The 23,531-nt window shown below is 48.6% G+C and overlaps 1 protein-coding gene across 2 annotated transcripts in view; it reads left to right on the top strand.

Annotated features, from left to right (window-relative positions):
- The window catches only part of PIEZO1 (piezo type mechanosensitive ion channel component 1 (Er blood group)), an 82,692-nt gene that overhangs the window by 22,742 nt on the left and 36,419 nt on the right, over positions 1-23,531 (top strand). The window contains exons 2-15 of one of the 2 annotated variants that reach the window (XM_087728844.1): positions 94-189; positions 8,990-9,112; positions 10,787-10,829; positions 11,100-11,262; positions 13,890-14,061; positions 15,933-16,146; positions 17,169-17,340; positions 17,467-17,550; positions 18,316-18,394; positions 18,494-18,597; positions 19,541-19,801; positions 21,441-21,552; positions 22,624-22,802; positions 23,292-23,440. In XM_087728844.1, coding sequence (XP_087584970.1) covers positions 94-189; positions 8,990-9,112; positions 10,787-10,829; positions 11,100-11,262; positions 13,890-14,061; positions 15,933-16,146; positions 17,169-17,340; positions 17,467-17,550; positions 18,316-18,394; positions 18,494-18,597; positions 19,541-19,801; positions 21,441-21,552; positions 22,624-22,802; positions 23,292-23,440 — 1,951 coding nt within the window. Of the gene's footprint in view, positions 1-93; positions 190-8,989; positions 9,113-10,786; positions 10,830-11,099; positions 11,263-13,889; positions 14,062-15,932; positions 16,147-17,168; positions 17,341-17,466; positions 17,551-18,295; positions 18,395-18,493; positions 18,598-19,540; positions 19,802-21,440; positions 21,553-22,623; positions 22,803-23,291; positions 23,441-23,531 lie in introns of those variants that run through there. The other variant, XM_087728843.1, reaches the window with a different exon arrangement.

Genomic DNA, 23,531 nt, shown 5'->3' with positions numbered 1-23,531 from the left:
CAAGGGCCCCTTATGGGAGGGAAACTCAGGTCCCCGAGAAGCCCTGGGCGATGATCTGTGTGCTGATTGCCTTCCCCTCTTTTGCCTCCGCAGCCTGCCTCTTCCGATTCAACGGCCTCTCGCTGGTCTACCTTCTCTACCTCCTGCTCTTGCCGTGGTTCCTGGGCCCCACGAAAGACACCATCAGAGGTAAGGAGAGCGCCTTCTTCCCTGGGGGCACAAACCAAGGTGGTTCATCCTCCCCTTTGGGCCCTCGGGACACATCCACTTACTCGCCCATCCCTGGAATAATAAACGAAGCCTATTTCCTTCCCTCTTTTCCTGCTCCTCGTGTTTTTTGCCTGCTGCATTCTGGCTCCGTGGAAGGTTGACCAAGCGCATATCTTCTAGCTTAAATGTCGTGTTTATTTCTTTGGGAACAATGGGGATTTCGGTGATTTTCTTTGCCGTGGGGACCGTAAGCACCCGCGGTTGTGCTTATAGTCTGCTGTGTCTCAAAGGGCTACCAAGCCACCCAGCCACCCCGGGGTTCCACCACAAAATCGCGGAGGACAAAATCGCGCTCGACGAAAGCGCGCATTTGACGTCATCACAGCGCGACGAAAACATCGCGCTGTGATCGAAAAATGTAAAAATAAACCTAAAACCTTACCCTAACCCCCCCAAACCTAACCCTAAATCTAACCCTAAACCTAACCGTTAAGGTAACGCTAAACCTAACGCTAACCCTTAACCTAACGCTAAACCTAACGCTAACACTCTAAACCTAACCCTAACCCTTAACCTAACCCTTACCTTTATGTGAATCGGCTTGCTTTAATTTTAATTTTATTTCAATTTTTAATTTTTTTCGTCGTGCTGTGATGACATCACATGCGCGCTTTCGTCGAGCGCGATTTTGTCCTCTGCGCTTTTGACGGGTCACGCCACCCCGGAAGGAGCGTCAGCCCAGCTGCACACATCTGCTTCCCTCCAGGCATCCTGGAGAAAGCCCAGGCAAGCCCCTGGGGTGCAGGAAGAAGCTGCCGGACTCCCATATCTGCTCCCCCTTAGCCAGTTGCTCATCAGAGCAGAGAACTAGCCCTCCCTCCCTCCCTCCCTCCCAGGGGCCTTTGTCCTGGTTTCAGCTCCCCCTTAGGTCTGCCCCACTGCCTGGCCAGAGTCGTTTTCCTTCCTGTTGCTCATCGACATCCCCACGGTGGCCACTCCCTGTCCGGGCTCTGGCAAAGGGCCACACCATCTCCGGTTTTTGCAGAGAGTTGGAGCAAAATGTTCCTGTTTGGAAGGCTGGAATTCTTTTGGCTCTGCCCAATCCTGGCAGGCTTGTATTATGGGCTGGAGCAGTTTTGTCACCGTGGCCACACGGAGTGGCCGCACCTGCTTCAGGAGAGCTCTTTGGCCAATGCCAAGCAAGGAGAAGATCCTTTGCTCCCTTCATCCTCGTCCTCTGCTCATCGTTAGGTGGATGTCCGCCTTTTCTTCAGGGGCCCAAAGTGGCTTTCTTTATTTCAGCCTCACCACCGTCGCCCTGGAAGGGTTCCAGCAAGTTTTCTCTCTTCTGGAACGACTCATTTTTGCCCCCAAAAGTCTCCAGGGTGGTCCCGGCTGCAGAGAGAGTCCTGGGGGGCCAAACCCACCCACCCACCCCCCTGGCTAGAGAACAGCCCTTCTCAACCTTTCCCTCCCTCTTCACCCCAAGGGTCCCCTTTGCCGGAAGGATCTGCTTCCTACACAACCTGAGGCTTTCTGAAGATCATCGTCCACTGCCTAAATGCTCCCGACATAAATAGACTTACAGACAGAGCTTGGCCCTCGTTCAAGCAGCATTTCTGCATCGTGGCAGTTTCCCTCTCTCTCTCTCGGGAGATAGAAACCCAGACTCTTCCTCCTCCTCCTCCTTCCTTTTCTTCTGCTCTTTTGCGGGGGAATCAGCTCTGCCGGCTTGGGTGCCCCAACTTGAGACTTTTGAGAGTCTCCTTGGTCATCAGCAGGTGGGGACGGCACCTGGCTTTTCAGAAGGCCCTTTCAGAAGACCAGGAGGGCAGGTGGAGGCATGCGCGCATTCACACGGGTTGGCAGATCCTGGCCCAGTGGTGGGTTTCAAAAATTTTTGGAACCTACTCTATGGGTGTGTCCTCTTTTGTGGGAGTGGCTTGATGGCCATGTGTTTTCTCTTTCTCTCTCTCCTTCCTTTTGTCTCTCTGTCCCTTTTTTCTTTTTTTTCTTTCATCTCTCTCTTTCTTTTTTTATTCCTTTCTCTCTCTCTCTCTCTCTCTCTCTCTCCTTCCTTTTGTCTCTCTGTCCCTTTTTTCTTTTTTTCCTTTCATCTCTCTCTTTTTCTTTCTTTTTTTATTCCTTTCTCTCTCTCTCTCTCCTTCCTTTTGTCCCTCTGTCCCTTTTTTCTTTTTTTTCTTTCATCTCTCTCTTTTTCTTTCTTTTTTTATTCCTTTCTTTCTCTCTCTCTCTCTCCTTCCTTTTGTCTCTCTGTCCCTTTTTTCTTTTTTTTCTTTCATCTCTCTCTTTTTCTTTCTTTTTTTATTCCTTTCTCTCTCTCTCTCTCCTTCCTTTTGTCTCTCTGTCCCTTTTTTCTTTTTTTTCTTTCATCTCTCTCTTTTTCTTTCTTTTTTATTCCTTTCTTTCTCTCTCTCTCTCTCCTTCCTTTTGTCTCTCTGTCCCTTTTTTCTTTTTTTTTCTTTCATCTCTCTCTTTTTCTTTCTTTTTTATTCCTTTCTTTCTCTCTCTCTCTCTCTCCTTCCTTTTGTCTCTCTGTCCCTTTTTTCTTTTTTTTCTTTCATCTCTCTCTTTTTCTTTTTTTATTCCTTTCTCTCTCTCTCCCTCTCTCCTTCCTTTTGTCTCTCTGTCCCTTTTTTCTTTTTTTTCTTTCATCTCTCTCTTTTTCTTTCTTTTTTTATTCCTTTCTCTCTCTCTCCCTCTCTCCTTCCTTTTGTCTCTCTGTCCCTTTTTTCTTTTTTTTCTTTCATCTCTCTCTTTTTCTTTCTTTTTTTATTCCTTTCTCTCTCTCTCTCTCTCTCTCTCTCCTTCCTTTTGTCTCTCTGTCCCTTTTTTCTTTTTTTTCTTTCATCTCTCTCTTTTTCTTTTTTTATTCCTTTCTTTCTCTCTCTCTCTCTCTCTCTCTCTCTCTGTCAGTCAGTCAGTCTGTCTGTCTGTCTGTCTGTCTGTGTGTGTGTGTGGCAGTGGTGGGTTTCAAAGAATTTTGGGAACCTCTTCTGTAGGTGTGAGCCTGCTTTCCGGGTCCACTGGTGGAACCTCTTCTAACCGGTTCGGTAGATTTGACGAACCGGTTCTACCGAATAGGTGCGAACTGGTAGGAACCCACCTCTGTCCTGGCCCTGCAGGCTGATGTATCACCGGGAGGTCTCGGTTGCAGAGACGATCGGGGAGCCCTCCCAGGGCGCAGCCAGCTACGTCCGGTTCTCTTGTTTAATCAACCGTCCTGCGGAAAGGAAAAACAGGCCTCTTGAACAAATATTTGTCTTCCCCGCGGCTGGCAGGCAAGATTGATGGAGATCTGCTGGAAGAAGGCCGGGCAAACGATCCCGGGAGTTTCCATCCAAGGGAGAGGTTGCTGCAAACTCTTCCGTAGATTGTCAGGCTTATAGTTCAGCGGCCGTGTTGTTGGTTCCCTCCCAGTTGATTCCGCTGTCACACAACGTCCAAAAGCCCCCCCACCCCCCGGTTGTGTAACTTTATGGCCAACCATGTGATATATTCGAAACTGGCATCTCTGCACTTAAAAGACGTTTTAGGGCCACTTAAACATCCGTCTGAGATAATCCGAGTTCTGGGACAATGAAGCATTTGGCCGTCCAGGAGATTAGCTCATGTTGTTTCTTCTGGTCTGGTTTCAGCTATTCAGGGCAGTTTTTCTGCCCACACTTTTAAAGCTTTTTTCCCCATCTTAGCTTTTTAAAAACAGCATGTAAAATAATCTCTGCAGCTTAAGGATACAGAAAGAACCCCGTTAAAAAGTATTTATGCTTTAAATGCTTGCGCTGTCTTGTTTGGTTACCTTTTTAAAGGACTATTCAGTTAGGTAAATTAAGAATACTTGTATTTATTTTATTTTTTGCAATAAATTTTTTATTTTTTGTTACAAATTTTAAAATCCCTTTACAAGACCAGTGTTGACCCGGGTTTCCTCCCCCCGCCCTTTCACATTCTTTCTTGTAATAGTTAATTTTACATCACAGGGTTTCCAATTTCAGCCCCACATTTTCTTTCCAAATTTTCCATCCTTAGTTTACATTTTTCTTAACACACAGACAAAATCGCCCTTACATGAAACAGAATTCCGACTATTATCATTTCAGTTCCCATTAAGACAAAAATACTTTAGAATAGCAATAGCAATAGCAGTAGACTTATATACCGCTTCATAGGCCTTTCAGGCCTCTCTAAGCGGTTTACAGAGAGTCAGCATATCGCCCCCAACAACAATCTGGGTCCTCATTTTACCCACCTCGGAAGGATGGAAGGCTGAGTCAACCCTGAGCCGGTGAGATTTGAACCGCTGACCTGCTGATCTAGCAGTAGCCTGCAGTGCTGCATTTTAACCACTGCGCCACCTTGGCTCTTAGAAGGGATGCAGATCATGCTAACCACGGATTCTCCGGCTGTGTCGAATGAGGAAATCCGACGGTGGGGTTAAAGTGAGTGGCAGGTGGAACCACAACAAACCACAAATGTGTGAAGCCAAATTTCATCAACCCAGCAAAGGCCTCCAGTGACGCTCTTCAAATGCTCCTTCCCGGGACTCGGCTGCAGAGAGGCTGGAAAAGCTCATTTGGGGAGCCTGTAAACATTCGTCCTTCTCAAGCCACCTTTACAGGTGGTCCTCGACTTACGACCACGATCGAGGCCAACATTTATGTTGCTAAGTGAGACATTCCTTAAGTGAGCTCCGTTTTACGACCTTTCTTGCCACAGTTGCTAAGGGAATCTCTGCAGTTGTTAATACGGTTATTAAGTGAGCCTGGATTTCCCCGCGGATTCTGTTTGTCAGAAGGTCATAGAATACATAACCTCAGAACTTTGCAACCGTCGTAAGTATGAGTCATTTGCCAAGCATCCAAATTTTGATCCCATGACCACGGGGATGCTGCAACGGCCCTGTGTGTGGAAAAAAATCATGTCAGTTTTTTTCGGTGCTATTGTACCTTTCAATGGCCACTAAATGCGGAGTTTTAAGTTGAAAACTACTTCTATAGCCGTCTCTTCTTTGCTCTCACTCCTCCTCCTCACCACCACCCCTGCAAATTATTTAGGACTATGGAGGGGGACAGAAGTTCTTCCTTGATTTCTCTCCTGCCTTGTCCTTTCCAGCTCTCTCTTCCGAGGTGTGTGTTGGGGGGGGGAAGAGGAACAACGTGTTAGTTTACATTATAAACCAGCTTTATCTTCCCCACTTCCATAGCTGCCTGCTGGGAGTCGATGGAGCCCAGCCAAGAAGGAATGATTAATCCAAATAATGAACCTGAAGGGTTGGGCAGCTGATTGTCAGGCTGAATAGCTGGAAGGAAGGAGGTGGTGAGGGGCAGGAAGGGGCTCAGGGAAATGGCCTTTCTTGGCAGCCCAGAGCGATGGAGCCAAAGAGGAAATAACAAATTGGTTCGAAGGGATTATGGGGAGAATAGAGATTAAGACCCAGCCTGGGTTAAAAATTTATACCTTGTATTGGTTCTGGGAAGTCAGGGGGGGGGGGGAAGGTTGGGGGGGAAGGCTGGGAGGGAGTGGAGTTTACTAAGTTGGAGGAGGGGTGTTGGATTTTAAGGTATTATGATTGTACGTGTATACTACTATTTTTTCTTTTTTATGTATATTGGAATGGAATTATAAATACCATCAACACAAAAGGGAGTTTGCTCAGAAGCTGAAACGCACCAAGTGAATTAGAGGAAGAGTGGGAAGCAGAGGAGAGAAGAAAGATAGGAAGAGAGGGACAGGAGAGAGGGTGAGGGGGGGGGGTAGATGAGGTGTATAAGGAGGAGTGGTAAGGGGAGAGAGGAGAAGGAGAAAGGAAGGGGAAGTAGAGTAGAAAAGGATGTAGAAGAGTGGGAAGCAGAGGAGAGAAGAAAGATAGGAAGAGAGGGATAGGAGAGAGGGGGAAGGGGGAAGTTGAGGTGTACAAGGAGGAGTGGTAAGGGGGGAGAGAGGAGAAGGAGAAAGGAAGGGGAAGTAGAGTAGAAAAGGATGGAGGGAAGACAGGATGTAGAAGAGTGGGAAGCAGAGGAGAGAAGAAAGATAGGAAGAGAGGGATAGGAGAGAGGGTAAGGGGGGAAGATGAGGATAAGGAGTGGAATGAAGAGAGAGGAGAAGGAGAAAGGAAGGGGAAGTAGAGTAGGAAGAGAGATAGGAAGAGAGGGACAGGAGAGAGGGTGAGGGGGGGAGATGAGTATAAGGAGGAGTGGTAAGGGGAGAGAGGAGAAGGAGAAAGGAAGGGGAAGTAGAGTAGAAAAGGATGGAGGGAAGACAGGATGTAGAAGAGTGGGAAGCAGAGGAGAGAAGAAAGATAGGAAGAGAGGGACAGGAGAGAGGGTGAGGGGGGGAAGATGAGTATAAGGAGGAGTGGTAAGGGGAGAGAGGAGAAGGAGAAAGGAAGGGGAAGTAGAGTAGAAAAGGATGGAGGGAAGAAAGGATGTAGAAAGGGGGAGGAGAGAGGGGGAAGAAAGTGTCGGATAAGGTATAAATATGGTCTATGGAGAGCAGAAGAGCCAATAACTGGTTTCCCCCCCCCCCTTTGGTAGTTGATGGTAAGATGAATTGATGTGATTAATAATACAACATGATATTGACTATGCAATAGTATACATGTGATTACATGCTATGAAAATGGAAAAATTAAAACACAATTGGGGGTTGGTGCCTGTAGTCAGCGTTACCCACTCTGACTTGGCAGCCTGTTCCGGGGTTTTAACCAGATTCAGTGCCGGTCCTGGAAGCTCAACCTGCCCAACCAGAAAAGGAGGGTTTGTCCCCAGGAAAATGCCACGACGACAAGGATTTATCTTATCACGTTGGCTGCCCTTTTTGAAAAAAAAAATTGCCCCATGAGCCTCACTGAACGGCATTGCTCAGCGTTGAGTCAAAACACCGACAAGTACAGAAGGGAGTTGAAGAGCGGAGGACACCCATTGCTCATCAAACCCAACCTTTTATTAAAAGTGTGTGTTGTTGCCTGACGCTGCTGCCCCAGGGGCAGAACAGCTGGCGGTGACCTCGTCCCCTGGCGTATTAACCTGAGGACGTAACTCAAGAGTAGAATCAAAACTCCCTTGTAAATGTGAACGGAGGGATTTCAAGTTGGGGCTTGTCTTTTACTCCTGGAGATTCAGCCATGCTGGCATCAGCTTCTGCCCTTTGGAGGCAGTGTTTCTTGAAAAGCTGGCCCCGGCTCAGAGTTTTTGCTTGCGTGTGCATCTGCTCACACCCCCTCCAAGACAGCTTTGACTCTCCTTGTCTAGACAAGTCCCTGCACTGTTGTGAGTAACAGGTTCGGAAGTGGGTTGCCTTGCCTTCTTCCTGGGCTGAGACCCAATGACCCAGCTGGCTTTGAGCCTAAGGCAGAACTGGAACTCGGGGCTTCCTGGTTTCTAACTGGGTGAACTGTGGCACCGACCTGGCTCTGCGCCACCACTCAGCGTGCCATCGATTGCGAGGTTTTGCTGATGCCAGTTCTACCCGCACATCTACTAGGAAATAAATCATCCGGTTTAGTGAGAGTTATCCTCAACAGAGTACAGGTGTAGTATTAGGTAATGGCAAAGCAGAGGTGCACAGCAGCTGCACCTTTGTGTGGTCTGCAAATGTCAGTGTTGAATTGTGTAAATGAAGCAATAATTTGGCAATTATATACTCCACAGCTAACGTGCACACCTTGATTCTCCAAGCACGTGGCATTGAAGATGTCACCTGGGCTGTAGCAAACCAAATGAAAACCCAGTTTTAGAGACCCCCTCATAACCCATCAAGCCCCAGCAACAGAGATTCTCTCCCATTCCTAAGATTTCCACCCACACCAGCTAGCTGCAAAGCTGAGTAAGGACTATGCCTGTTGCAGATCAATAGTTAGAAGGTTCAGCTATTCCTAAGTACTAAGTAACCCCAACGTTTCAAAAACGCTGCAATTCTTCACGTTGCAGTGAAACCTGGGTCTTGAATGTTGTTGGTCCTTGGCTCTTGTGAGCCACCACAAGCATGACCAGAAGTTAGGATGATGGAGAACGTATCTCCTCACAACTGGAGGTTTTTTGGAGTGCATTTTAGTGCATTGTTACTCTGTGGACAGGAGCCAATTTAGGTCATTTGGAGGCAAGGGGCTGAGCACGTGTCAGCGTTCCAAGTATTATGTAGAATTAAATCAGAGTCCAAGGCAAAATGATCCTTAAAGTTCCAATTTAATAAAGCAGACATCTTAGCACATCTGTATTAATCCCAATTCTGGAAAAGACATCAGAATCCCACCCAGTTAAAAGTTCATGATCTTGTCCCCACACCCACAATCAATGACACACGGTCCAATCTTCTTCTTCCACGCTGGCGTCTCCACCCAGCTGCTTCCGGTCAGGTGTAAAAGTGCGGAGACAAAAGATGACCTTGGCTTCTAGGAAAGAATGAAAAACAATACATTCCACAATCCTACTCCTGTCTATTTCCCCCTCCCATCGACTATACTACTGAAACAGCATAATGAAATAAGAGAAAGTGTGGCAGGCCAAAATTCTAAAAGGGATATAATTGCAGGCCTGACAGCACGTTTACAGCTGTGGTGAAGAAGGTTGCTTTTTGGCTAGGCTGGTCCAGTTCAGGACTCTCCTCCTAAGCGGCCTTAAACAAGCTACTTTTAGCTCCTCTTAACCTCAGCTACATCTGGAGCAGGGGCACAATTGTCCGCTGTGTTGGTAAGACCCACACACAGTAGCCCAAGGTGAAAGAAAGGTGCTACACAAGGCTCCCATTTGGCATTCTGCAGGTCACACTGGACGCCTCCTCCGAGCAGTCTTGGGAACCAGCATCCTTTTCCTTCTCGCTCATTTGGTCTTCCAAATATGCCTTTACACTGTGCCCGACTTGGACCAGCTCCTCGGAAGCAACTGTGAGTACCGCTTTCCTCTTTGACAGAATCTTGATTCAGAGAGAAATGACAAGCAGAGCCAACGGCAGTTGCAGTAAAAATGTAGACTAATGCAATGGGAATTCAGTGCTTGAGAGAATATTGAGCAGGAAAAGGGTGGTGGGGGGAGCAGGAGAGGGGATGCTTAATTCTTCCCATCTATTGGTTTTCTTCCAATCATTATTTTTCCCCCTCTCCACCTGCTTTTTTGTTCTCCCAAACGTCTTGTTTCCAACTGCTGGCCCAAAGAGAAGGGAGTTTTGTACTCCTCAAGTGTGTGTTTAATCCTGTCCAGGGAAATGGCCAACCAAGATGGCTACAGATTAGCATTGACCTTTGGGAATATAAATATTGAGCTGAAGCTGTAACATAGAGCTTGGAAAGCTGGACTGTGAGCCCAGATGTGGCTGGATTGAAAGGTCTGGGACCTGGTCCTGTTTGGAGATCCCTCCTTACCATGGGATCTGCTGGAGGGGGGGGGGAGCCTCCTTTCTCACTTCACACACTAGTATCTGAATTCCCACCCACCCCCCACCCAAAAGAACCCCTGGAAATGTTGCTGTTGTTTCCTCCTGAAACTCCCCATCCAGGTGGAAAATTCTGAACCTTCTGAAATTTGCCCTGACTATCCTTCTGAAATGGGGCTTCCTTGTCCCAGCTGAAACCTGTGTTTGAAACATACTTCAAAATATTCCCAAAACATAAAGTTGGTTTCTTAGTGATGAGAAATGTTATGTTATGATTTTCCCCTCTTGCTTCCCCTGCAACTTTCCATACATGGAACGAATTCCTTTATCTGCGGGGGATCTACGTATATAAACTGTTCCCCCCCTCCCTCCCCTTTGGCAGGGGAGCTGAACCCACAGCTCCACATTGCCATGTTTGGGAGCGTGTTGGTGGTTTACCTGCTGTGGGTCTGTTCACGGCTGCACAAATGTAGCAGAATCAATAGGTTCAGCAGCCACCGGTGGGCCTTCTCCCTAGATGCCAATGGGGCTGATGCCAATCCAGTTTAATTTACTCCAGACCTTCCTAAGCTGCTCCACTTGGTTTCGATGGGCGCAGAATCCCACCAGCCACAGCCAGATGGGGTCCTAATGGGGTGGGAGAAATGCACGGAGGTCAGACGGTGGTCCTCAGCCAGATGCCCTGTGGAAGGAGATACATCTGACCTAGCATAGTAAGAGAGATGCATTTTAAGATAGAGAGCCAAAATGAGAATATAATCAGAATTTGTGGCCAACTGACTAAAAGTGAGGGGAAAAAACAGCTCTACCAATAGATTTGGAGTTTTTTCCCCCCCTCTGATTTCCAAAAGGAACACCTGAGGGAGCTTTCAGTCCATCTAGAACTCCATGGGCTGGTCTGCTGTTATTCAAAAACCCTCAGCTCTGGGTTCCAGGAAAAAAAAATAGATGCAGGGACCTTTGGATCCCCAGAGAACGGATCTTTTATCTTGGACCTCCAGTTTCATCTCTTGACTGTGGAAGCAGCCCAAGGTTGCATCCAATTCATTTTGCCTAAGGATGATAGAAACTGGATCCTCAACGGATTCATTTGCTGCCAAGGGAATGTGCCTGAATTGCATTTGAGGTCAGAGCTGGAAGTTGATTTTGTCATTTTTAAAAAAAACATTTCTTCTCCTCGTCTTTCCAGGCAGCACGTGGGAAACTCTGGCTCAGCACATTGGGGTCACCAGGTAAGGGCAGAGCGAAAAGGCTGGGGAGAGCTGCTTTTTCAAAGATGCCCCCCCATGTTCTCAGGGAGGGGGATTTTGGAGCTCCGCATTGTTGCTCACCCTTACGATTATCGCCCCGCTTGGGCAGCTGGGGAGCAGGATTCGCCCTCTGGTTCATTATTTGCCTTGGGGCAAATCATAGGCTGGCTCAGCTGCTGCAGATAGCTCTGTTTGAAGGCGCCATGCTCTCTCGCTCTCCCTCCCTTCCCTCTCCCCCCCCCTCAATTCTAGGCTGGACCTAAATGACATCCCCAATTCGGTGCGCTTGGTAGCCCCCGACCTGGGCATCCTGCTGGTCACTGCCATCTGCCTTGGCATTTGCAGCCGCCTGCAGCCAACAAGGGAGGTCATCACCTGGAGCCGCCCGTCTGAATCCTCCCTCGCCCAAGAACAGGTGAGCTTGGCGCGGATCAGCTGGCCCTGAGTTCTCCAAGCTTCCTCTCTTCTCTGCTGAAGCCACTTTTCCTCAGCTGGCCTCATCCCAGCAGGCTGGACTACAACTCTCATCAGCCCCAGCCTCCTGACATATTGGCTGGGAGTAGGGGCCAGCTCTCCTATATATATATATATGTTTTTTTTATTTGTGCTGATAAATAAATAAAGGGAGACTAGTATAGATCTATTTCAAGCTATTTAGCTCTCATCAGCTAGCCATACCCTTACTGGGATTCGAACCTGTGCTGTATTGCATCTTAGGCAAACATCTTAGCCATTATGCCACAGGTCTCCTCCTTATCAGCTGAAGCCAGGGAAGAAGGTATATATTTAGTGTCACAACCCCTGGTAAGCCCCAATTATGGGAGGAAGCTTTATATATTATTTTTTATTACATAAACCACACATACACACAATAATAAAAAAAAAACCACACACACACACAGACAAAAAAAACCATCACATACAGCATGTCGTTTGGTTACAGGTGTTTTAACATTTATCATTCTTATACATTTATTATTTCATTTAATAGGTTATAATATACTGTTTGGGTTGCTTTGTTTACCATCCCTTCCTCCTGTTGTAACACCACCTTATTTTCCCTTTCTTTTCTCCCTCCCTCCCTTCTCTACTTTCCTCCTTCCTCCTCTCCTTCCCCTTCCTTCTTCCCGTACCTTTCTCCTACTCCTGCTCTTCCTCTTCCCCTTCCTACCCTCTCTCCTCCTCTTTCTCTCCTTTCCATCCTCCTCTCCTTACCTCTTTCTTTCCACCCTCTCTCCCTTCTCTACTTCCTTCCTTCCTTCCTCCTCTCCTTCCCCTTCCTTCTTCCCTTACCTCTCCTTTGCTCCTGCTCTTCCTCTTTCCCTTCCTACCCTTTCTTCTTCCTTTTCTCTCCCTCTCATCCTCCTTTTCTTTCCCTTTCCCTTTCTCCCTCCCTCCCTCCCTTCTCTACTTTCCTCCTTCCTCCTCGCCTTCAGTAGGGGCCAGCTCTCCTGTCGTCCCAGCTCCATGGGTGGGTTTTGGCAGAGGAAGGCCCACCCTCTATCTCTTTAAGGCTTCTCCCTGTCTTCTGGGAGCATTTTCCCCTTTGACTTCCAGCTCTGCCCAAGTGGAACTGGGCCAGCCTGAGAACCAATACTTAAAATCTCTACTTTTCCCCCTTCTACTTCCCCCAAATCCTCTCCGCTGCCTGTAAAAGAGCTTGCAGTTAAACAGGATCAACAGTGCAGAATCCCAGTTGGTGCATCTCCTCCCGTGCAGGGAGGGAAAATGTGGGCCTTCATTACGCCCTTCCTCCTCTTGGCAGGATCCCTCCACGTGCCTCCCCTCTTTCCCCTCCCTGCTGGCCATGGAGGGGGGGGGAGAGGAGGAGTTGCCAGCCGTAATGACTGGATCCCCCAGAAAGAGGGCTCCGGACACGCCTGGCACAGTGGGCCGGACTGGGAGCTGGGGGGGGGGCAAGGGGGCAGAGCCACAGAACAACTTTGCAGGGCAGGGACCCCCACCCTGGAAAAATCTCTCTGGGGTCGGGAACCTGAGCCAGGCAGAGGAATCAAAACAAGCGGCTCTCTTGTGGAATGAACTTGGCAAAGCCCTTGTGGGAGATGAACAGGGCCAGGTGTCGGCCAGGGGGAGGGAGGGGGCCGTGTCCATCCGAGAGCACCAGCCGGACATCTCTCCCTCCCTCCCCCACCCCCCCTTGGACAGTCAAACCATCCAGATTGGCAACAGCAGCTTAAGCTGGCCATGCCTTGATTTATAAACTGAGTGGCTTTGTTGTTGTTTTTTTACAGTGGCGTTATTCTATTTTTTAAATTGTGCCTCTGGTATAATGGACATTTACCCCCTTTTTTAAAAAAAAAAGAAAGGGAAGAGGAGGGCACTCCCATCCTGCAGCTCAGGCTCCCACGCTTGCCCCCAGGTGGAGACCCTCCCCCTTTCGATTGGGTGTTGAGCATTTAGTTAGAGCTTTGTCCTTCCTCCTCTGAGTTTCTCAGAGACCTGATCAGCTTTCCCAGGATCCTGCTGGGTTGCAGTAAGCAATAGCAGCAGCAGTTAGACTTATATACCGCTTCATAGGGCTTTCAGCCCTCTCTAAGCGGTTTACAGAGTCAGCATATCGCCCCCAACAACAATCCGGGTCCTCATTTCACCCACCTCGGAAGGATGGAAGGCTGAGTCAACCCTGAGCCAGTGAGATTTGAACAGCCGAACTGCAATAGCAATAGCAATAGCAATAGCAGTTAGACTTATATACCGCTTCATAGGGCTTTCAGCCCTCTCTAAGCGGTTTACAGAGTCAGCATATCGCCCCCAACAACAATCTGGGTCCTCATTTTACCCACCTCGGAAGGATGGAAGGCTGAGTCAACCCTGAGCCGGTGAGGTTTGAACCGCTGAACTGCCGAACTAGCAGTCAGCTAAAGTAGCCTGCAGTGCTGCACTCTATAATCACTACGCCACCTCGGCTCTCCACCAGCGGCCATTGGGCAGAGATGAGGCTCCCAGACCTCCTTGGCGAAAGAGCGTTTGAGTCTCTCGTAGGCGTTGAGTGACCTCTTGTGGGTTTCCCTTTTCCTTCAGGAAGAAGCAGCCATCGATGAGGGCCACTCAAAGCCCCACGGAGGGACTGGCGCTCCGGCCCCGGGCTCGCCAAGGCGGCGGGCACAGTTGGCTGCTCGGCTGCGGGTAAAGGCTCACGGGTTCTTGATGACCGTTGGAAAGATCTTGGCTGTTGTGTTAATTGCACTGGCAGGTAGGTGTTGAGGATTCTGCGGAGAGGGCATGAGCCAGTTGTGCGTTTCAAAAGATGCTCCTACTCTTGAGTATCTGCAACTAGTTGGAACCTTCTAGAGCTTCTTCTTAACAGCTCAAAGCAGAGTAGAAGTTCTGTCCAGTGCAATGCATTCAAGAGCATCAACCAGCCCCATTGAAGAACCCAACCCAGGTCTCTTGTTAATTAGAAGGGGAAGGAGAGAAGGGAAAGGAGAGGAGGAAGGAAGGAGAGAAGAAAGAGAAGAAAGGAGGGTAGGAAGGAGGGAGGGAAGGAAGGAGAGGAGAGAAGAAAGGAGGGTAGGAAGGAGGGAGGGAAGGAAGGAGAGGAGAGAAGAAAGGAGGGAAGGAAGGAGGGAAGGAAGGAGGGAATGTAGGAGAGAAGGAAGGGGAAGGAGGGAGGAAAGGAAGGGGGAAAGGAAGGAGAGAAGGAGAAAAGAAAGGAGGGAGGGAAGGAAGGAGGGAAGGAGAGAAGGAGGGAAGGGGAAGGAGGGAGGGAAGGAAGGGGAGTAGGAGAGAAGAAACGAGGGAAGGAAAGAGGGAGGGAGGGAAGAAGAAGTAGGACCGTTGTAAGATAAGATGGATCTATGGGATGATAAAAAAGGAATCTTCAAGTATATTGTCAACAGTAGGGAAAAATTGTTATAAATACATATTATTAATAACAGTTATGAGATCATATAATTGTGAATGTATATATGAAATTGATAAAATAAAATAAAAAAATAATTAGAAGCTTCCCTTTCACAATTTTTAAAATCGAACCCTAACAGCAAAGGCAGAACTCCTTGCCAGCCCTCCCCATCTTGGTTCAATGGGAAACAATCCTCCAGGACAGGAAATCCCAAATACCCAGGGAAAGGAACCAAAGGAGACTGAAGCTCTTCTGCTGCAGAGAGAAAGGGAAGAGGCTATTTCTGGGCCGCAATTTGATGGCCAAACCATCTCTGACTAGGAATGATAGGGTGGTTGCCCAGCCCACCGGGAAGGTCTCAGCCGGGGGAATCTGGGACCGCAGAAATGTGCGATGGCTTCATGGATGTTCAGATCTTGGTGGGAAGAGTTCTTCGGGACTCTGCAGGAGCAAAGAGAGCAGATGTGTTTTTGGCGCATCTGGAACATGGAGCTGACTGGCAGGGCTGATGTGACCTCTTAAGGGTTTCCCAGACTTCTCCTGACCTTAGCGTGGAGGGCTAACTCTCCCGGGGAGGGTTAACTCTGGATTCGTGGCTCCAAATCCCTCTGCAGAATGTAAGGTTTGGGCCGCCTGTAAGAGAGAAGCCATCCGAAGTGCCAGTCAGCCAGAGCTGGGGGAGCTTGGAAGCTCTTGACCAGTGTTTCTCAACCTTGGTGACTTTAAGTCCTGTGGACTTCAACTCCCAGAATCCCCCAGCCAGCTATGCACAGGACTTAAAGTCACCAAGGTTGAGAAACACTGCTCTTGACCACCCTGAAACCATAGAGAACTTCCAATTAGATCATGGCAGTTGGATCAATAGCAATAGCAGTTAGACTTATATACCGCTTCATAGGGCTTCCAGCCCTCTCTAAGCGGTTTACAGAGTCAGCATATTGCCCCCACAGTCTGGGTCCTCATTTCACCCACCTCGGAAGGATGGAAGGCTGAGTCAACCCTGAGCCGGTGAGATTTGAACAGCCGAACTGCAGAACTGCAGTCAGCTGAAGTAGCCTGCAGTACTGCACCCTAACCACTGCGCCACCTCGGCTCGGATCAACGTTCCTTGCCTTAAAATCAAAGCTTCCAGTCCTCATGCTCTCTTCCTTGGCAAAGGCCCATTATGCCAAGCAGCCTCTAACTCTCAGTCACCCTGCTTCTCCTCCTCTGCCTTCCAGGGATCACCCTGCCGTCGGCCTTCTCCAGCGTCTACTACCTGCTGTTCGTGGGCCTCATGACCTGGTGGGCCTGCCACTTCTCCACCAGCCCCCTGGCCTTCAATGCTTTCTGCATCGTGGTGGACGTCTTTGCCGGGGGCCACCTCATTTGCCTGTATGGCTACCAGACCCCCTTCGGGCAGGAAATCCTCCCACCCACTGGCCTCTGGGCACGGTAAGTGGGGGTCTCCCTTTCGTGGCTCTGGAAGGGGTGCAGCCTTTGCTGGCCTGACTCTGGAGGTAGGTTCCCAGGATTTTGCTCCTGTTGGAAGGCTTCCGTGCTGGTGGGGGGGCTGCAGATCAGCAAGACTCACCCTGCATGTCCACCCTTTAAACACCCTTCGTGGGAAAGGAGAGGAGGAAGGAAGGAAGGAGAGAAGAAAGAGAAGAAAGGGGGGTAGGAAGGAGGGAGGGAAGGAAGGAAGGAGAGAAGAAAGGAGGGAAGGAAGGAGGGAATGTAGGAGAGAAGGAAGGGGGGAAGGAAGGAGGAAAGGAAGGGGGAAAGGAAGGAGAGAAGGAGAAAAGAAAGGAGGGAAGGAAGGAGGGAGGGAAGGAAGGGGAGTAGGAGAGAAGAAAGGAGGGAAGGAAAGAGGGAGGGAGGGAAGAAGAAGTAGGACCGTTGTAAGATAAGATAGATCTATGGGATGTTAAAAAAGCAATCTTCAAGTATATTGTCAACAGTAGGGAAAAATTGTTATAAATACATATTATTAATAACAGTTATGAGATCATATAATTGTGAATGTATATATGAAATTGATAAAATAAAAAATAAAAAAAAGCAACTACAAAACTGGAAAATGATTAAAACATAGAAATGCGAGATAAAACTGTAGCAAATAAATATATTATCCAAGCGACTCAAATGTAGTAAAGACTGTTATACATGTAGAATATTATATATAGAATGAAGTAATATAAATGCACATATATATATAAAGCTATAGTTATAAAAGATTTATTTGCATAGATAAAAGAATCACAAAGGATATGTAAAAAAATGTAACGTGTTGCAAAGATGTGGATTTTGTGCAGACAAAATAAAAAGTTTACAAAAATGAAAATAAATAAAAATAAAAATAAATAAACACCCTTCGTGAAATCCCGGAGGAATAAAGAGTAGTTGGAGAGCGACAAGAGGACTTTCCGGCCATTGTAGCTGGGTCCGAATGCTGCTCTCCTCAATCTCTCCTGTAGGTTATTTGGGTTGAAGGCCATTATCCTCCCTGCGGGCTGTAACCAGCCCAACAAGCTGCTGCTGGACGTCAGCCACTCCTGGCCTGTCTACGCCAATCCAGGCATCCTCTTGCTGCTCTATTACGTTTTGGCTACCTTGGTGAAGCTCCGAAGGCTGCGCTCCTCTGGACAGGTGAGATCCCCAGGGGCCTCCTGTGTGGCTTTCGGCATCTTGGGTGGAGGAATGTCGGGGAACGAGGAGCACCAACACAGTGGAAATCCCTCCCTCTTCTTCCTCTTCCAAACCATTAAATGACAGGGAGATTCTGAGTCTTCCACCTCAGAGCTTCTGGAGCTGGAAAACCGGTCCAGGGATAAAGGCCACCTGCCTGAAGATGCCAAGGTGAGGCGAGGAGGGCATGGGCGTTGGCTCCGGGTGCCAAGTGGGGTTCCGGGGAGGACGGAGGCTCTGGGGCTGAATCCTCTTCAGCACCAGCAAGGAGGCAGCTGGCACGAAGAGCAGGCCGGGTCCCTGGAAGCAGCAGAAGATGCTGGAGAGGACCGTATCCTCTTAGACTGGAGGTCCCAATCACGGCACCGCCTCCTTCACAAGGGGGTTCCACCACAAAACCACGGTAGACAAAAGCGCGCTCGACGAAAGCGCGTCCGTGACGTCATCACAGCGCGACGAAAACATCGCGCTGTGAGCGGTAAATTTAAAATTAAAGCGAAAACCTTACCCTAACCCCCCCAAACCTAACCCTAAACCTAACCCTTAACCTAACGCTAAACCTAACGCTAACCCTTAACCTAACGCTAAACGTAACCCTAACGCTTAACGTAACCCTAAACCTAACCCTAAACCTAAACCTAACCCTTACCTTTATGTGAATCGGCTTGCTTTAATTTTATTTTAATTTTAATTTAATGTATTTTTTAATTTTTTCGTCGCGCTGCTGATGACGTCAGGTACGCGCTTTCGTCGAGCGCGCTTTTGTCGAGCGTGGTTTTGACGGGTCACGCACAAGGGAGCCTGGCCAGGGCTGGGAGGCGGCTCCTTCCAGAGGCCTCTCCTGATGCTTCCAGGCCCAGAAGTGCCTGTTGGAACGGAGCTGGGTTTGGGGTTTCCGCTGAGCGCCCAATCATACACTTTGTGCCCCGTTTGCAGCCGATGCTTATCCAGGACCCGGAGGCTTCTGGGAGGGAGGAGCTCACCGTGCATGAAATTGTGGGAACCGATCACTCAGGTGAAGCCTTGTATGACCTGCCCTTCAACTGGGAGGCTTTGGGAGGCGGTCTGGACCCCCCTGCTCTAAAAGGAACCCCCCCCCCAATCCCCTCTGCAGCCCTCCGGAAACAGAAGCGTCCCCAGGAGAAGATGCAGCTGCTTCATTCCTTGGGCCACGTCGTCATGAAGCAGAGCTACGTTTGCGCCCTCATTGCCATGATGGTGAGTGAGTGGACAGTCCGGGAAAGGGGGGGGGGGTTGACCATCCTTTTGCGGTAGGATAATTTTAACACAATACAAGAATGCCGTGAGTTGTAGCAACCATCCTAGACTCTCCTAGTGTCAGCTCCTCTCCATTAATTAATTAGGAAAGAACGACCACGAGACTCCATGTGTGGAAATCAAGTGTACTTTTACTAATTAAGAATGGTTAAAGGCAAAGCGTAGCGAAGTCTGATTATTTAGGCGCGAAAGCGATTGATATATAGAATAGCCCATTCCCCACCCCTTGGCATCATAGTCCCAGTCCAATTGTAATTCTTTCAAGTGTCAGGTGTGAGATAACTTCAAAAGGCATCACGAAGATGGAATGTCGGTGCCGTTAGTCCTGGCGGGAAACACCCACGCATGCGTAGTTCGACCAGTCGGTGAACTCCAGAACCTTCCTCCAGCACAATGAGTAACCCCTCCCAAATACCATGCCCTCCCTCCCCGTTTCATGGCAGCTGAAGCGACAGCAAAGCAGAAGCTGACACCTAGGTTCATTGAGAACCCATCACACCATTCATGGAGAAGCAGGAGAGCCTGTACAATCTGAAATGCTACGGAGGGGGGTCTCTTGCTCGAGCAGGGGGCTGGATTAGAAGACCTCCAAGGTCCCTTCCAGCTCTGTTCTGATTGATTGGGTGATTGAAGCCAAGGTTTTAGAATTGTACAGAATTAACTAAATAATGCACATCTGTAGAAATCTATAATTATTTTCTGCGTTTCTTTTGCTTTTGGTACTTTTACCGTTTCTCTTTTTTTTAAATCATTTTTCTCTCCACCCCCCCCAAAAAATCCTCTAATCTTGTGTTTTTGAGAATCCATAATAAAGTTGTACCCCTATAAAAAGAGACGCCCCTCCCAGCCTGCTCTCTCTCTCTCTCTCTCGGGTTCTTTCCAGGTGTGGAGCATCACCTACCACAGCTGGCTGACCTTCGTGCTGTTGCTCTGGGCCTGCCTCATCTGGATCGTGCGCAATAGGCACCACTTCGCCATGCTCTGCTCACCCTTCATCCTTCTCTACGGCGTCGCCCTCTGCAGCCTGCAGTATGTCTGGGGGATGGACCTGGAGCCTGAGCTGCCCACCAGCGTCGGCTCCATGCCCCTAGGGCAGCTGGGGCTGGTGCGGCCTCAGTACCCCTGCCTGGTCCTGGGGGCTAAGGTAGGGTCAAGCCCTGAGCCTGCTTCGACCTACATGGATGTCAGCGTTGGTTTCGATTCTTCTTTTAGTGCCCTATTGGTTTTTCTTCCTCCTGTCTTTCTCTTCCTTCCTTCCTTCCTTCCTTCCTTCCTTCCCTCCTTTCTTCCTTCCTTCCTCAGCTGATTCTTTGGTAGAAGGTGGGGCTCCAAAGCAGGCCTGCCTGGGGTCTGGGGGCTCGTGCACCCTCGGCATAAAGCTGTGATGGAGGGAGGGAAGAGGAGAGGGTAGTAAAGAGGGAAAGAGGGAGGGAAAGAAAGAGAGAAGGAGAGTTGAAAGGAAGAGAAAAGGAAGGAGGAGGAAGAGGAAGGGAAGGAGGGAAGGTATGTGAGAAGGAGGGGGGGATCGAGGGAGGGAAAGGAGGGGGAAGGAGGAGAAAAGAAAGGAGGGAAGGCAGGGGAGAAGGAAGTAAGGGGGGGAGGGAAGAAAGGGTATGGAAAAGAAGAAACGAGGGAAGAGAAGAGGGAGGGAAGGAATAAGATACCTAACCTTGATGTTTATAATGATTTGATAGTATGGGAATATCTCGAAATGTAGTTGTATTGCTTTTTACAAGTAATGGATGTTGTATTTTCTTTTTACCAATAAAATCTTTTTTTAAAATTAAAAAAAAAAAAATAATTAAAAAAAAGCTGTGATGTTCACCCGTCTTTCTCAACCGCAGCAACTTTGAGCTCCTGACTTTCTTCAACTGCTAGAATTCCCCAGCCAGCGGGCTTTCAGGCGCGGGGACTGCAGTGCTCAGAATCCCCAGCCTGAAAGTTGCTGGTGCGCATGATTAAAAATGACACCCAGTTTCAGGACAAAGTGCAGGAACGAAGGCTTTCTGCGTGCGCACTTTCTTTCTTTTTAAAATAATTTTTTTAAAATTTTAAAAAAAAGATTTTATTGGTAAAAAGAAAATACAACATCCATAACTTGTAAAAAACAATACAACTACATTTCGAGATATTCCCATACTATCAAATCATTATAAACATCAAAGGTTAGGTATCTTATTCCTTCCTCCCTCTTCCTTCCCTCATTTCTTTCTTTTCCATACCCTTTTCTTCCCTCCCCCCTTACTTCCTTCTCCCCTGCCTTCCCTCCTTTCTTTTCTCCTTTCCTCCTTTCCTTCCCCCTCCTTTCCCTTCCTCGGTCCCCCCCTCCTTCTCACATACCTTCCCTCCTTCCGTTCCTCTTTCCCTCCTCCTTTCTTTTCTCTTAACCTTCCTCATTTCCTTTTTTTTTATTGGATAACTTTTTACAGGAGGAAAGGCAGATGCAGGTTTTTTTTTTAAAAAGAAAAAGCATTGGAAAAAAGTGATAAGCAGATAAATTTTAATATTGTGTTATTTTTCAGTCCGGGCTGGCAGATAATTTTGATTTCAGGGACCCTTAGGAGGGACTTTGGGGGCGGGGAGGGTCTCCCAGGAGTCCTCAGACTGCACTTTCAGAACATGGATGGGGGTGGAGGTGGGGGGGAAATGTGGCTCTTTCAACCTTACTGTTTAAGGTTTAACTTGGAGAGCTTCCTCCCTCCATTGACCTGGCCCATTTCTTTTGGCCCAGGGCTTGGCCCAGGTGCTCTGACCTCCCTTTCTCCGCTGCCCCTTCCCCACAGCTCCTGTACACCTTGACCTTCTGGCTTCTGGTGCGACAATTTGTGAAGGAGAAGCTGCTGAAAAAGAAACCTCTTCCCGCCCCCCTGATGGAGGTGATGGTTATCGAAGCAGGTGAGTCCCCAGGCTCAGAAAACCTGGAGTGAGAAACAGATCCAATGAAGAATAATGCACACTTTAACTTTTTAAAAACCTGACCTTAGTGGGACTTAAAGCCCCCCTCCCCGTCCATTGCACCTGCTAAACAGATATCCAGCTGCATTGTTGCCGAGGTGGCGCAGGGGTTAGAGTGCTGTACTGCAGGCCACTTCAGCTGACTGTTATCTGCAGTTCAGCGGTTCTAATCTCACCGGCTCAAGGTTGACTCAGCCTTCCATCCTTCCGAGGGGGGTGAAATGAGGACCCGGATTGTTGTTGGGGGCGATATGCTGACTCTGTAAACAGCTTAGAGGGGGCTGAAAGCCCTAGGAAGCGGTATAATAAGTCTAACTGCTATAGATAGATAGATAGATAGATAGATAGATAGATAGATAGATAGATAGATAGATAGATAGATAGATAGATAGATAGATAGATAGATAGATAGATAGATGATAGAGCGAGCCGAGGTGGCTCAGTGGTTAGAGTGCAGCACTGCAGGCTACTTCAGCTGACTGCAGTTCTGCAGTTCAGCTGTTCAAATCTCACCGGCTCAGGGTTGATTCAGCCTTCCATCCTTCCGAGGTGGGTGAAATGAGACCCAGACTGTGGGGGCGAGATGCTGACTCTGTAAACCGCTTAGAGAGGGCTGAAAGCCCTATGAAGCGGTATATAAGTCTAACTGCTAACTGCTATTGCTATTTGTGGGAGTTTTATTGGTGACCTCTTGGCAACCCAAGTAATTTGAACTTGCCAAGAATCCTGTCCAGGTGATTTTCAAACCTTGTTCCTGGAGGGCAGGATTGGTCTTCAGGACGATGCCAGCTTAAATTCAGGAGGCGTACAAGCCCGACATTTGTGGAATAAGCTGCAATGGGCTGGGTTCCCAAAACTCACTAAGCCTAAACTCAGTGCACCACTCTCCAGTTGGGCACGATGAGTCCACTGGGCCACAGCACTTTCAGTTTGAGTGAGGGTGGGGTTCTGCCCTGGGGTCCAGTTCATTCTGAGCCCCACGTTCCCGTCCCCCTCTTCTTTTTGCTGCAGAGCCAGACCCCAAGCACGGTGTCCTGAAAGTCCTGGGCAGCTACGTGAAGGGCTTCTACGCCAAATTCTGGATCTTAGTCTGCGCCGGCATGTTCATTGTGGTCAGCTTTGCCGGGCGGCTGGTGGTGTACAAAATTGTCTACATGTTCCTCTTCCTGCTGTTCCTCACCCTCTTCCAGGTGATTATTTTTCAGTCCGGGCTGGCAAATAATTTTGATTTCATGGACCCTTAAGAGGGACTTTGGGGCTGGTTTTGGAGCAGAGCAACGTCAGGATCTTTAGAGATTAAGGGGCTGGAAAGGACAAGGGGGCAACGAAGGGGAAGAAAACAGGGAAAGCCACCTGCCTTTTGCCTCATCCCGATGACCTGCAGATTTTTCCCCAGCGTTCCCAGTCATTGTGGCTTTCAAGCCAGGCTGGTCCATCTCGGTCCCTACTATTAGCCCTCTGGGATTGGGGGAGAGGAGAATTTCCCCCAAGCGCTTCTACCTTGACTCTGAGACAAAGTACTGCCATGCGAACAAGGTCCATTCATCGGATGGGATGGCCACCTTCCTACCTGTTCCAAGATACTTCTTGGGTCTCCAACTGAATAACAAATTGGAGTGGATGAAATCTGTGAAAATGACTAGACGCTTCTCTTTATCTGCACCCAACCTCTTCTGCAGGTTTACTACGATCTCTGGCGGAAGCTCCTGAAGGCCTTCTGGTGGTTTGTGGTGGCGTACACCATGCTGGTCCTCATAGCTGTTTACACCTTCCAGTTCGAGGACTTCCCCATGTACTGGAGGAACTTCACCCATTTGACCGATGAACAGTGAGTGGGAGTCACAGGATCTGTGGATGAGGGCTCCTTACCCGGCCGGGGATCTTCTAAGTCAGGGGATGGATTGAGATAGATCTCTTGT

The sequence above is a fragment of the Thamnophis sirtalis genome, unplaced genomic scaffold (assembly GCF_051295495.1).
Source record: "Thamnophis sirtalis isolate CommonGarterSnake01/CBP01778 unplaced genomic scaffold, rThaSir2_p1.2 scaffold_14, whole genome shotgun sequence".
NCBI classification, from domain to species: Eukaryota; Metazoa; Chordata; class Lepidosauria; order Squamata; family Natricidae; genus Thamnophis; species Thamnophis sirtalis.
Note: the sequence above shows the minus strand (reverse complement) of the source record. Positions and strands in the feature narration are given on the sequence as shown.